The sequence below is a fragment of the Rousettus aegyptiacus genome, unplaced genomic scaffold (genome assembly GCF_014176215.1).
Source record: "Rousettus aegyptiacus isolate mRouAeg1 unplaced genomic scaffold, mRouAeg1.p scaffold_m13_p_17, whole genome shotgun sequence".
Taxonomy (NCBI): domain Eukaryota; kingdom Metazoa; phylum Chordata; class Mammalia; order Chiroptera; family Pteropodidae; genus Rousettus; species Rousettus aegyptiacus.
Window position 1 is genome coordinate 44,353,016 of NW_023416292.1, and position 16,001 is coordinate 44,369,016.

General features: G+C 36.9%; 1 protein-coding gene across 1 annotated transcript in view; it reads right to left on the minus strand.

Annotated features, from left to right (window-relative positions):
- The window catches only part of LOC107508867 (cytidine monophosphate-N-acetylneuraminic acid hydroxylase), a 116,644-nt gene extending 106,242 nt beyond the window's left edge, over positions 1-10,402 (minus strand). The window contains exon 1 of the mRNA XM_016140888.2: positions 10,312-10,402. Within this exon, the coding sequence (XP_015996374.1) occupies positions 10,312-10,387 (76 nt within the window). The 5' untranslated portion in view covers positions 10,388-10,402. The remainder of the gene's footprint in view (positions 1-10,311) is intronic.
- Positions 10,403-16,001: the final 5,599 nt, after the last annotated feature.

Sequence of the window (16,001 nt, forward strand, 5' to 3'; positions counted from 1 at the left end):
AACCTTTAGTTCCATCCATGTCATTGCAAATGATAGGATTTCATTTTTTTAATGGTTGAGTAATATTCCATTGTATATATGAACCATAACTTCTTTATCCAATCATCTGTTGATGGGCATTTAGGTTGCTTCCATATTTTGGATATTGTAAATTGTGCTGCCATGAATATTGGGGTGCATAGATCTTTACGAATTATTGTTTTGGTTTTCTTTGGATAAATACTCAGGAGTGCAAAAGGTATATCCATTTTTAACTTTTTTGAGAAACCTCCAGAGTGTTTTCCATCAGCTGCTGTTCCAATTTGCAATCCTACCATCAATGAGGGTTTCTTTTTCTCCGCATCCTCATCAACACTTGCTTTTTGATTTATTGATGATAGTCATTCTGACAGGTGTGAGGAGATATCTCATTGTGGTTTTAATTTGCATTTCTCTAATGATTAATGACCTTGAACAACTTTCCCTATGTCTATAAGCCATCTGTATTTCCTCTTTGGGGAAGCATCTGTTCAAGCCTTCTGCCCATTTTTTCATTGGATTGTTTGGTTTTCTTTGTTGTATGAGTTCTTTATATATTTTGGATATTAACTTCTTTTCAGATGTGTCATTAGCGAATATCTTCTCCCAATTAGTCGGTTGTCTTTTTTTTTTGTTGATGGTTTCATTTGCTGTACAAATATTTTTTAGTTTGATGTAATCTCATTTGCTTATTTTTTCTTTTGTTTCCCTTGCCCAGGGAGATATATCTGAAAAGAAATTACTGTTAGTAATGTCAGAGAGTTTACTGCCTATGTTTTCTTCTAGAAGTTTTATGGTTTTGGGTCTTATATTTAAAGCTTTAACCCATTTTGAGTCTATTCTTGTATACAGTGTAAGAAGATAGTCCAGTTTCTTTTTTTTTGCATGTATCTGTCCAACTTTCCCAACACCAAATTGAAGAGACTGTCTGTACACCATTGTATATTCTTACCTCCTTTGTCAGATATTAAATGAGTAGATTTATTTCTGGGTTCTCTATTCTATCCCGTTGATCAATGTATCTGTTTTTATGCCAGTACCATGCTGTTTTGATTATTTTAGCCTTGTAGTATAGTTTGATATCAGGCAGTGTGATATCTCCAAATTTGTTCTTCTTTCTCAAGATTGCTGTGGCTATTTGGGGTTTTTTATGGTTCCACATAAATTTTAGGATTATTTATTCTAGTTCTTTTAAAAATGTCATTGGTATTTTATAGGAATTGCATTGAATCTACAGATTGCTTTGGGTAGTATGGTCATTTGAATGATGTTAATTCTTCCTACCCATGAGCATAGTATATGCTTCTACTTATTTGTATCATTTTCAATTTCTTTTTTTCAATGACATAATTTTCTGAGAACAGATGGAACATCTTTTTAAAAGACTTTTGGTTTTGAACTTCTTGGTCACAATTTTGGTCTTCTCTTTGATAGTCATTTCCAAATGGCTTGTATACAGAAAGCCAGATCGAAGAAGAACGTAGCCAAGGACCTGACCACTCTGCAGGTTATGTCCATCCCAGCTTAGTTTGTCATACTTGGAAACTTTAGCTTTATTTTGGGGGTGATAACCTTTGCCCTACACTTTTTATGTGAAATATTTCACTTCATACATCCAGGAACTCCCATCCAAGGTTTTTGGATGGTGTTGGTTTAGGATATGCTACCTGATGTATGTCATAATATGTTCAGAGCCAGAATTCAGCAATTTGAGGATTTTCCAAAGCACTATACCAACTTGTCTGGTTCACATGGAGTTCTTGCTTGTTTGCAATTCAATCTTTACTGAAAGTGATGGAAATGAATGGTTTGAAGATTGCTGCACTTAAAAAATTTGAGTAGAAAATTTAAAACTCAGCTCAGTTCTGGTACTATTTATCATGTTTTATTATAAGCATAAGGTTTGCATTTCTTTCCCACACCCACGCCAGCTTGTTAGAGCCATCACAAGTCACATGTTGGACTCTGGGCTTGGAAATCATTGAAGCTGAACATCTGTAAGTACACCCCTAGGGAATAACACATAACATTTGTAAAAAAAAAAAATGTTATTTGGGAACTTTATGTGCTTTTACGGAGTCCCCTAAAAGGAAATTTTCACAAATACATTAGGCAATGTTCTTTCTATTTTAAAATTTGTTTTCAATTTCTGTGCTTGGAATGAATAAGCCCCAAAGATATTCAATAACCTTAAGTAGGTATGTAATTTCTACGTATGAGTAACTATGAATTGGCATATTAAAAACCTTCCATAAAAACAGAGGGCGTTGCCTATTCTTTCCTTGCTTCATTTAGTGATCAATCACCTAGTACCTGATAATTTCTCTTATTGTTTACTGACCAATAGTGTATCTCCTGCTTTGTTACTTAATACTTCAGGCCTTTGTCTACCCTCCACAAAGCTCCCTAAAAGCAACAACTATTGTTTTATTTTTATTCATCTCTGTGTTAAGCAAAGTGTGGTAAAGGTAGCTGGTACTTACTAATCTTTTGCTAAAAGGATGAACAGGTAAATAAATGAACAGATTGTAAGCTCCTGAATACTATGGGCTATCTATTCCAGTATCATCCATGCAGTGTTTACTAGATAAATACTTGTTCTCCTGAAGGAGAATCTGAGTACTCATGCAAATCCAAAAAAGAGGATGTGCCATAGTGCTTCTCTATAATCAAAAATTCACAAGCAATTCTCATCTCTTAGAGACACATGCCAAAATATTTATGAATGAAAAATGTCAATGTTTGGGATTTGCTTCAAAATAATTGGTAGCAAATGGGAGAATGAGTATAAGCGTAGCCAAAAAACGATTAACCATAGTTGATGAAGTTGAAGTTTAGTATATGTTCAAAAGTTTTTATGATAAAGCTTCACAGTGAACTCCACAAGTGCTATAGTCATCTAACCTGTTTATGAATATTTATGTGCTCATTCTAGTATGTTATTTTTTCCTGGGAGAAAAGAGGTACCACAGTAGTCTCCCTTCATCTATGGGAAATTGTAGAAATAAACAATTTATAAGTTTTAAACTGTATGCCAATCTGAGTAGCATGATGGTATCCTGTTGTCTTGTCCTGTCCCTCCCGGGACATGAATTATCCTTTTGTCCAGCACATCCATGCTGTATACACTCTTCCATTAGGTAACCATCTGTTATCAGATTGACTATCGGTATTGCAGTGCTTGTGTTCAGGTAACCCTTATGCTAGTCCAACACTACATCACCATGCCTGCATCATTTACCTTACTTCACCTCATCATGTAGGCACTGTATCATTTCACATCATCACAAGAAGAACAAGAGTGAGTACAGTGCAATGTTTTGAGAGAGGCCACATTCACGTAACTTTTATTTCAGTGTATTGTTACCACTGTTTTACTTAAATATTCATTGTTTTTGTTCATTTCTTACTGTACCTAATTTATAAATTAAACTATCATAGGTATGCATGTATAGAGAAAAAATAGAATATATAGAGTTTGGTACTTTCCATGGTTTCAGGCAAAGGTTATATGGCAAAGGGGAATTAAAGTTGCAGATGGAGTCTTGGAACGTATCCCCCTCAGATAAGGGGGGGTTACTGTATTGATTACCTACTATAGTGAATGTTTGTCAAGCTTTCTGCCAACTTTTTAACCTTTATATGTTTGGGGAATTTTATACCTTTCGAGTCCTTCCTTTCCCAATATAGAAACCAGAAACTCACTTTTCCAATTTCCTCTGTGGCTATGGTATAGATATGGAAACTGAACTCTGTCTATCAGAAGTGCCCAGGTCAATCGTCAATTCAGAAATGTGACATGAATAAGAGGTTGTTTGGAAGAATCGTTTTTGGCAAGGGTGGCAGGGAAGCAGTCACCCCACAGAGGCAGCACTGGCTGGGTCGCACCCCTTGTCCAGGTCTGTGTCTCCCACTGAAGCAGTCAGTATTGTAATGGGGCACTATTCCTGCTCCTTAACGTCTAAGCCCAATTCTCTGGGCCCCCCAGACAGTCTCATATTCTTTAACAAATGTCTTTACATGAACTAAAGTGGGTTTGCCTTTTTTGTTTTTGCAACTAAATTCCTTAATTGAAATATCAACCTCATACTAGGTATTTGATATTTAGTACCTCATTAAGCTGAAAACAATAACCCATTGAGGTTTGGAAAGAGAGCAGTATTATGAAAAATCTTGTTGGCCATGCTCAGGAGTTTGAAATTTATTTTGAACATAAAGGGGAGCTACTAGATATCACTTTGAAGAGGAAATTATGAACCTACAAAGATAGTGGGGGAAGACCTGAATTATCTCAGGACTTTCTCAACCAACAAAAAGGAACAGGGGCCAAGTTAAACACAGTAACTCTAGGATGTCTCTGCAAAGTAAAGGCATCCACCAGGGGGCGTAGCTTGCTCAAACACCTGGTCCTCTCCCTAAGGAACAGTTTGCCTGTGAGCCCAATCTCCTTACTGAAAAGTCAACTCTCCCTTTCCCATTATGGAAATAGATCTACAGTGAGGAAAGTCACTTCAACTAACTATACTAATCAAATTTATCCTTCATTTAAACATAAATGAGCCTCTGTGCCAGACAGAATAAAGGCCTGGGAATTACGAATAATTAGGTTATATGGCAAAGGGGAATTAAAGTTGCAGATGAAATTAAGGTTGCAAGTCAGCTGACGTTAAAATAGTGAGATTACCCTAGGTGTCCAGGTTGGCCAGATGAAATCACGAGGGTCCATAGAATTGAAAGAGAGAGGCAGAATGGGAGGCCAGGATGACACGTGAGATGACCAGGTGACCTGCTGTGACTGCTTTGGTGATGGAAGAGGGGCCATGAGCCAAGGAATATGGGTGTCTCTAGAAGTTAGAGAAAGCAAGGAAACAGAGTCTCTGCTGGAACCCCTAGAAAGAAACACAGCCTTGCAAACACCTTGATTTTATTCCAGTAATACCTTTGTTGTACTTCTAACCTACAACACTGTAAGACAGTAAATTTGTGTTGTTTTAAGCCACTAAGTTTGTGGTAATTTGTTACAGCAACCATAGAAAGTTAATCCAGCCCCCAACAATGAAAACCATTAGTGTAGAAGAATTACTATAATAAATAAACAAATGATTACTTTAAGAATGACCTAGAGAAGAATTCTGATCGGTGAGAAGTTAGATATTTATGAAGTGCACTTGACTGCTGATTTCCATTTCCTAAAAAATAAAAATAAAGCTACCAAAGGCCATGAAGTGTAGGGTCACAAACACAAAACCCAGTTAAGAAAAAATCCAGCATTGGCACTGAGCAAGCCCGTGGGACGTTGCACTATCAGCCTTTGTGAGGCACTGTTTAGCACCAATAAATTGAGGTTAACATCTGTTTTGGTTAAGTAGTGCTGATAAGATTAAATGAGGTGGTCTAAATGTCTGCACTGTACAGTCAGTGCTACACAAACAAGTTATTTTTTAACTGTTATTGCTAGTTTGTGGCTAAATCATCAGTGGGGAGACCACCTAAACAATCACAGACATTCTGTTATTTGGACACCATCCGAGTGACATCATCATCACATTTGATCCTGAACATTTAATAAATATTATTGAAGCATAGAGTATGATGGTTAAGAGTACAGGCTATTGATTCAGACAGACCTGAATTCTGCTTCTGTGTGCCATTAGGTGAATTACTTAACCACCTCGCCTATAAAATGTGAATAATGGAGTTGTTATGAAAAGTGAAATGAGATAATATCAATAAAGCACTTGGCACAAGCGCCCAGAATGTATGAGGGACTCAGCATAATGGTAGCTGTTATTATTAATAATGATGACTTATTATACAAGACATATGCCTCTTTTGAATATTTAAAGAATTTTTACACATATTATTTCATTTGATTAGCAAAGCCTCCCTCAGGAAGAAGCAAGGCAAGTGTACATCCATTTTTCAGATAAGAAAAATGATGCACAGAAAAGAAACATGCCTTGCTATAGCAAACACAAGAATTGGTTTCACCTGAAAATATTTAGAGGAACTAGATAGCTAGAGTAGTCCAAGAATAAATTTCCTTATGTTCACACAAATAATACTAGAAATACTAGCAGAAAATGAATAATAAAAATCTTCAAAATAATTTATTCTAAAATACCATTTAGTAGGAAGACAGTGGTATCCTAGAGAAGGAGAATTTGGATAGACTTTTAAAGGCCATTCAAAGTTGAAGGGTTGATTGAGGCAAAAATCCCCTGCCAAGTGTGTTTGGTCAGAGTTTAGAGGATAAACTATGATAAGATCTACAAGAGGAGTTGGAATCATTACAAAACAAACATCTGTGTATACTCTTTCTTATCCAAATAAAAATTACAGGAAGAAAATTCATTTTACGTGTAATCACTTCGGAATAAGATATGTGGAATGTTGTTCAATGGTGTCTTCCATTACCTCATGGTAAAGTTTTCAGTGAGTTCTTTGGCTTTTCATCAGCTGATAACAAAAGTCAACTAATGAGAAGAATTTTACAAGAAAGAAATAAACTACATTAAAAAGGATATTAAGAAAATAATTCCATTTGTAACAGCATCAAAAAGAACAAATACTTAGCGATAGACTTAACTAACCAAGGAGGCAAAAGTTACACTGAAAGTTACAAAACATTGCTGAGAGAAATTAAGGACATAAATAGATGGAAAGATAGCCCATGTTCATGGATTGAAAGACTTAATATTGTTGGAATGTTATAATACTCGAAGTGATCTACAAATTCAATACATTTCTATCAAAATTCCAACAACGAATTTTGCAGAAATAGAAAAACCAATTCTAAAATTTATATGAAATCTTAAAGGACCCTGAATAGTCAAGACTCTTGAAAAAGAAGAACAAAGTTGGAGGACTCACTTTTTCTGTTTTCAAAACCTGCTACAAAGTCGTGGTAATTAAAACAGCATGATAGTGGCAAAAAAAACATACATAGAGACTGTTCTACTAAATATTTGTGTCCCCAGGATAACACAGGTCACTCCACCCGGGGAATTCCCTGAGTCTCCACCTCTCCAAACTTGTGGGCCCACCCAAGCCTCTTCCAAAGCTTGATTCTATACAAATGGGCTTTCTTGGATCCTGCTGCAAACTTTCATAAAAGCTTTCAAAGGCTCACAAAACTCAAAATAGCAGCATCTAGCCTCAGCATGCCCTTGCTGAGCAGCCTCAAGCCCCACACTAGTGGCAGCTGGCCTCAGTTTCTGACTTGGCCCCTCGAGGCACCTATATGCCCAGCACAAGTGGTAGCCATCTGTGGATTGCTTGGTGACTCTTACCAAGTGGCCCTGGAAGTGCACAGGCTGTGGCTGAACTTGGCCTGCAGCTGGACCACTCCCAGGACTATGCCACTGAGCCCCACAGGACACCTACTATATGAGGCCACTCTACTAAGACTGGGAGACATAGGAGCCCTACCTAATACATAGAAACAGACACAGGGAGGCTGCCGGAATGAGGAGACAAAGAAGCACATCCCACATGAAATAACAGAACAAAGCTCCAGAAACAGAATTCACCAAAATAGAGACAAGTAATCAACCAGATGTAGAGTTCAAAACACTGGTTATAAGGATGCTCAAGGAACTCAGAAGAATAGTAGATGAACTCTGTGAGAACTTTAACAAAGAGATAGAAAACATAAAAATGGAGATAAAAAAAACAAGAAGGAGCCAGTCAGAAATGAAGAATAATAAACCTGAGTTGTAGAGCATGCTAGAAGGAATCAACAGAGTGGATGAAGAGGGAGATGGAATTGGCGACACAGAGGATGGGATAGTGGAGGACATCGAATCAGAACAGCAACAAATGAAAAGAATTCAAAAAAATGAAGATAGTTTAAGGGGCATCTGGGACAACATCAAGCATAACAACAGTCACATCATTGGGGGACCCCACAAGGAGAGAGCACAAGTAATTGAAAACCTGTTTGAAGAAATAATTAGGGAAAATTTCCCTAATCTGGTGAAGGAAAAAGACATACAACCCCAGGAAGTTCAGAGTGTCCCAAACAAGATGAACTCAAAAAGGCTCACACCAAGGCACATCATAATTAAAATGCCAAAAGGTTAAAGACAAAGAGAGAATCTTATAAGCAGCAGGAGAAAGACAGTTAGTTACCTACACATAACTCCCATAAGACTGGCAGGTAATTTCTCAACAGCAACTTTGCAGGCCAGAAGGGTTTGCCTCAAAATATTTAAAGTGATGAAAACTCAGGACTTACAACCAAGATTACTTTACCCAGCAGAACTATCATTTAGAATCGAAGGAAAGATAAAGAACTTCCCTGATAAGAAAAAGATAAAGGAACTCATCACCACGAAGCCAGAAATGTTGAAGGAATTTCTTTAAGAAGAAAAAACATATCTCAAAAATCTAAATAAATAATGGCAATAACTACATATCTATCAAAAAGTACTTCAAATGAAAAAAAGAATTAAATGATTCAATCAAAAGATAAAGTGGCTCAATGGATAACAAGACCCTTACTTAGGCTGCCTACAAGAGACCTGCTTAGGATTAAAAGACACACAGAGACTAAAAGGAAGAGGATGGAAAAAAACATTTCATGACCGATCTAGAGGGAATTGTGCTGAGTGGAGCAAGTCAGATAGAAGAAAACAAATGTCATATGATGCCATGTATATGAGGAATCTGAAGAACAAAATAAACAAACAAAAACAGAAACAAACTCATAGATACAGAGAACATTTTGAAGGTTACCAGATGGGAGGAGGTTTGGGAAGTGAGTGAAAAGGGAGAAGGGATTAAGAAATACAAGTTAGTAATTACAAAATAGTCCTGGGTATATAAGGTATAACATAAGGAATATAGCCAATAATATTGTAATTACCATGTATGGTGTCAGAGAAGCACTAGATTTATTGGTGTGATCATTTTTTGAGTTATACAGATGTCTAATCACTATGTTGTACACCTTAAACTGAAAAAATAAATATTAATAATATAAATATTAATAATATAAAAATATAACAAAATATTAATATAAAATATAAAATATAATAATGTATGCCAACTATAAGTTGGACCTATAACTTACATTATATACAAAAATTAAGTCAAAATGGACTGAAGACTGTAAGAATTAAACTGTAAGTTTTAAAACTATAAGACTCCTTGAATATACTATAGGAGGTAAACTTCATGATATTGGGTTTGAATACGACATTAAAAACACAAGTGACGAAATAAAAAATTGGTAAATTGAAGTACATCAAAATAGAAATCTTTTATGTATCAAAGGACATTATCAACAGAGTGAAATAGTAACCCATAGAATGGTAGAAATTATTTGCAGATCATAAATGTGATAAGAAATTAATATCCAGACTATATAAAGAACTCCTAAATATCGGTAACAAAACAAACTACCCAATTCAAAAATGGGCAAAGGACTTCTATAGATATTTCTCCAAAGATATATGAACAGCCAATAAAAACATGAAAAGATGCTCAACATCACTAATCATTAGGTATGTGCAAATCAATACCATAATGATATACTACTTCACATCCATTAGAATGGCATATATATATATATATATATATATATATATATATATATATATATATATAAAATCCCCACAAAACTAAAAACAAAAGCAATCACTTCCCCCCACCCCCCAAAATAACAAAGTGTTGAGAAAACGTGGAGAACTATAGTGTATTGCTGGTGGAAATGTAAAATGATGTAGCTACTGTGCAAGCCAATATTAAACACAGAATTGCCATATGACCCAGAAACTCTGCTTCTAAGTATATACCCCAAAGTATTGAAAGCATAGACTCAAACAGCTATTTGTACACCAATGTTCATAGCAGCATTATTCTCAATGACCAAAAGGTAGAAACAACCAAAAGGTCCACCAAAAAATAAAAATAAAAATAAAAGAAATCAATGGGTAAATAAAATAGGGTATATACATATAATTGAATATTATTCAGCCTTAAAAACGACTGACATTCTGATAGATGTTAAACCTGGAATTTTGAACATGGATCTTTATGTTAAGTGAAATAAGCCAGATACAAAAGGACAAATATTGAATGATTTCACTAAGAAGAGGTTTCTAGAAGAATCGAATTCATAAAAAAAGGAAAGTAGAATGGTGGTTACCAGGGGCTGGGGGATGGAGAGAATGGTGAGTTGTTGTTTAAAGGATGCAGTTTCAGCTTTCTCTCCTGACACTACAGAGGTCTCGTGGGGAGGCCACTCTGCCACCTCCGAGATTGGAGAGTTGCTATGTTGCCTCCTACCTGCTGGCTGCGCCGGGAGCAATGCCTCCCTCAGCACGCCAAGGTCATCAAGAAGATACTGGACAGCCGTGGGCATCAAGGCGAACGAAGACTGACTCAACGAGGTCATCAGTGAGTTGAACAGGAAAAACACCCAAGACGTCAAGCTGGCCGGGTTCCCGCCAGTGGGGCTGTGGCGGACTCCGCCCTGCCTCCCGGCGCCCCCCGCCCCTCACCCCGCCACTCCCCGACGCCGGGTCTGCGGCTCCTGCTGCTGGTTCCGCCCTAGCAGCAGAGAAGAAAGACGAGAAGAAGGAGGAGTTGGAGGAGTCGGACGACGGCATGGGATCTGGCTTGTTAGATTAGAGTCCCCGCTCCGGTAAACAAAGCCCCCTTTTCACTTCGTTAGGGGGGAAAAAAAAAAGATATAGTTTCAGTTTGAGATGGTAGAAAAATTCTGGGAATGGGTAATGGTACCAATTGCACTACAGGAATGTAATCGATGCCACTAAATTGTCAATCGAAAACGGTTTAGAAAATAAATTTTATATTATGTATATTTTACCACAATTAAAAAAAAAAAAAACGCGAATGGGACCTTGGAAATTACCAAGTTAACTCCTTCCCCACTTCCATTGGAAAATCACTTTTCCCCCCTCATGTTTCACCTTGTTGAGACCCCTTCCCAGTATTGTATGTGGATTCTATCAGTTCTTAATGCTCTTTCGGGGTGGCGGAGGGGGAGAAGAAATAATATAGCTAAGAGGCCAAATAAAAAATGACTAACCAGGAATACAGAAAAAGCCCTTTCCAGGCGCATACGGCATGTTGAAAAATTTGAAAACCATCAAGGGGAATAATGCAGTTGTGATAGAGTATCCACTGGGCACTGTGTACTATTTTCAAGAATACCTTGTCCTTTTGGGAGTGTTTTACATCCTCTTTATTAGGAAGACTTAACAGTGATGATTTTGAGTTAGGAAAAAAAAACCCTATATAAATATTCCTTTTTACCATTTTGCTTCAATCCCAAATCATTTCTAAGCTTTGGAAAAGTTAAGGCTACAATTTGTCTTTATTAATAGCTGTGTAGTATCCCATTGTGTTGTTCTTTTGTTGAATATTTGGGTTATGTCCAGTTTTTTTAATTAATATAAATAATTCTAGACTGTGCAGTGTGCCCGGGACCCCTCCCTTCCCCCAGCCCCCTCCCCCCACAACAGGCAGGCATGTGGACACCACCCTGGTGGTGCCCAAGCTCCGCCAGTGAGAAAGTGGGGTCAGGCTAGGGTACCTTCTTCACCCCAGAGTCTGCTCAGATGGTCCTGAGTTGCAGTGCCACAGTGGGTGTAGACCATCGGTCTCTGAGCCAATGAGCAAAACTCACGAAAGGCCTGACAGGTAAAGGAAAATTCTTCTTTCAGGATCTGAATGGTTTCATATGGGCAGTCGCTATAGACATGTTGCTCATTTCTGCTTCTCCTACTATTCATGACTCCTAGAGTTCCCTTCTGATGTCACACACCACAGGGTATAGGAACTTAACCACACTGAAGGCAGAGCATCGGCCACACAGGGCATTTAAACTCTCCCAGCATATGTCTCCCCAAAGAAGTACTGGAGTCAGTGGCCTCGCACTGCCAACATCTGTGACAACCCATCCCAGCATCCCACAGATCTTTTATGAAGATGTGCTTGATCTGCCAATTAAGGAGTTGGCTGGATAATTCATCCAGATTCCTGGCAAGAGTTTCCAAGGAAGGTTAAGGCAACTTCATGGACAGAAGAAGAGACAGATGGATTGTTCTCCACCTCCACTAGCTTTATGTAGTAGCTGCTCCAGCCACATTTTAACCTCCATTTCAGACTTGAAATCTGAACAAAATATTCATCTTAGAATGAAAGACAACCTAAACTTTACATCTACTGTCCAGGATGTCGAAGGAAACAATATTCTAGAACAGACCAAAGCAGGGCTGTGCACGGGAGGATCAGGCTGTTGAGATGCCTGAAGAGTGGGCACAACCCACATCGGGTCCTTACCAAAGAAAGGCAGGGTACCTGGGTTTCATCAAATGCACTCTTGGTTTTTAAAAATGGCAGGTTAGATTATGTCAGTGCAACAAAGCTCAGAATGAAGGAGAACAGAGCATTTACAAAAATAAAATAGAAGTCACCTTTAATATTTACCCCTGGAGAGGCTGTGCTGTATGTGACAGTCAGTCCTTTCCCTGCCATAATGGATCTTTTACCCATGAGAGCTGGAGGCAGCATCATGGGACAAAATCTACTACCAATTTAACTCTGAATAAGATCTCATAATCTTAGTTTTCTTATGGGTGCTGTGATGCAACAAAATGCATCCAGGTGTTTCTATCCTGTTTTAAATAGTGTAGCCTTTGAAGAAACTTAAAAATAAAAAATAAAAAATAAAATCTATGCCCAGAGGCAGTCATTGGCAAGATAATATTGTGCCAAGTGGGAAATGATAATGACCTAAAATATGAGTCAATGGGTCTGTCTCAGGACATGAACTTGATGCTTTCTGAATATCACGTAAAGTTCTTTCCATTCGATAGTAACAGTAAAGACAGGAAAGACTTGCACATTTATTTGAAGACATCAAATACATACAACAGAATGAAGAGTTGTTCAGATATGACTTTCTAGCGAAGATTTTATCTGTTGGCATAACAGAACATCTTGACTTGATTTTATAAGTGTACCTTTATGTATTCAGATCACCAGCAACAACAACTCAAGTTCAGGGCAGGTAGCTACAGTCACAGCGGCAGCTTCAGCAGCTATAGCACTCACAAAAGCACAAGAAATTGAGTCAGAAAAATGAGGCTTCTGCAAGTTCACAGCTGGCTTGCAGCTGGAAATTCTGACAAGTCTGTTTTTTAGTTGTCCCCAACAAGTCCTACAACAGTGTAAGTTCTTTCCAGACTTTCATGGCATGAATCAGAATTTCCCTAATATTCTGAGTTTAACACAGCTTTATTCCCTGTAATTGGTCTGTGTCACCCCAGCTTTCTAAGTTTATTCAGTCAGATTTTGCTGTAGGAACTTTTGAATCATCACATCTGACAACTTCTAATTTAGAGGATTCGGTCAGTTGATTATACATTTCTGAAAACTAGCAACAATATGGAAGAAATGCACAGTGCATTGTGGCAACTTCTCAGGCATGTTACTCAGGGGATATATTGCTATGTCATTGCAAGCCAGAAACTCAACTCTGAGTTTACACTGTCTCAGGCTCATAGACATTGTAAAACAAATTTTGGAATACAGGAGTTTTCAGTGAAACATATTCAGCTGAATTAATAGCATAAATAATGCTCAGACCATCACTAAAAACACCAACATATGCACATTCTTAACCATCCCATCACCAGCTTCTTTGTTATCCATCAGAAACCAGACTTTTGCCAGAATGACATCCAATGAATGCCCTGACTCCAAACCCAATTTGCACCTTGGTTATTGGATGTGGCTTAAGATAAGAATTCAGAGAGATCAAATTGAAAGTTCAGTACCAACAAGTTCAAATGGAGGCATCGATGCACATTGTAATGTCATTCCAAACCACTTGTAACTTTTGGTCTTAGAAGACAATTTTTTAAATTATATATGTATACATTGGCATTAAAATAGAAACTGTGCTGCTACGAATAAGGATATACTACATTTCACCTTATCGTATGAAATATTTGTTTGAGGGGAAAATAAGCATTTCAGATGTTTTTGAATAATACAAAATTTTCTCTATTTAAATTTGTCATATCAGAATAAAAATGAAACAGAGTTTGAACGTTTGGACTGTTATTAATAAATCAAACACAAAATTAAAAAACTAAAATTATTTTCTATATTTTTTAGCTTTCGTTTTTTTCTTGGATATCAAAATAAATAGTGTGATGTTTTTATTTTTTAAAAATCCCAATGCTTTGTCCTTCTCTGTTAATCTAAATGCTTCACCATTTTTTTTTACCTATAACAGTATAAGATCTATAGTTTATATACAATATGCCATCTTTCTTATTAAGTTAAATTAATATCTTTCTGCACACAAATATATTGTTTCTTAAATCTAATAGTTTTGATCAATTCTGGTATGTTATAACTATACTACTTGCCTGCTTTGTTCAGGTAAAACAAGATAAAAGACGAATAATGATTGAAAAGAGAAGTATTACATAATATAATGGCTTCTAGACCTTTTTTTTTATTTGGGGGGCGAGGTTCAATCTTTTTCCCCAGCTGTATTGAAGTATAATAGACAATTAGTTGCTCATATTTACATTGTACAATTCCATGTTTTTTTTTCAATTATAATTGGCATACAATAATATATTAGTTTCAGTTGTACAGCATACTGATTAGAGATCTATATAACTTATGAAGTGATCACCGCATTAAATCAGGTACCACTCTTCCCCCTTACATATTTTTTCAATTTTTAAAAATTTATTTATTTTAATTAGTTTCAAGTATACAGTATATTGGTTAGACATCTACAGTCCATAACATGATCCCCTCAATTGCTCCCTCCCTCCCCTGACCCTCCACCTAGACAAAGTATTAATGCTAACTGGATTCCCTATGCTGTGCTCCCCATCCCCATGACCATCCATCAGCTATTAATTCGTACTCATTTAACCCTTCACTCCATTCTCCTAGCCCCCCAATTCCTTACCTTCTGTCCATCACCAAATTGTCCACTGTATGTGTGAATATGTTTTTGATTAGTTTGTTCTTTTTATTCCTTAGATTTCACATATAAGTGAAATCATATGGCGTTTATATTTCTCTGTCTGACTTAAATACCTTCTAGGTCCATCAAAGCAATCTTTTTCCATTGCCTTCCTTTTCATATGTAGGAGTCTTGTTTTCTTCTCCTTTCAGCCTTTCTATCTTTTGGTTGGAGCACTTAATTCTTTCCCATTGAAGGTACTTATTGATATAAATGTAGTTGTTACCATTCTTTATTCCTGTTTTTGATACATGTTTTTTCCTCTTAAAGAAGTCCCTCCAACATTTCCTGTAATACTGGCTTAGTGGTGATAAATTCCTTTAGCTTATTTTTCTCTGGGAAGCTCTTTATCTGTCCTTCAACTCTGAATGATAGCTTTGCTGGATCCTAGGTTGTATCCTAGGTTGTAGATCCTGGGTCTTTATCCTGTTGAATACTTTTTACCAAGCCCTTCCATCCTGCAGAATTTCTTTTGAGAAATCAGCTGCCAGTCTTATGGGTGTTCCCTTATAATTATCTGTTTTTATTTTGCTGATGTTAATATTCTTTCTTTGCATTTAGCCTTTGGCATTTTAATTATGATGTGTTTTGATGTTGGCCTCCTTGGATCCCTGATTTTTGGAATACTCTGAGCTTCCTGGAGTTTTATGTCCATTTCCTTCACTGAGTTAGGGATGTTTTCCATCATTATTTCTTCAAACAGCTGTTCAACATCTTGATTTTCTTCAATTATGCTGATTGGACAGATATGTAGACACTTAATAGTGTCATATGCTTCTTAAATTATTTTTATAGTCTTGGCATCTCATCTCTTGCAATTCTGATCATGTGTCCTTGGCTTTCCCATCCTCTAGATATGGCGTTTAATCCTTTTCTTTATTCACTTCATTTTTCCTTTTGTTTATTCCATTTAATATACTTACCTCAGATGTGTTCTTCAATTCAGACTGGT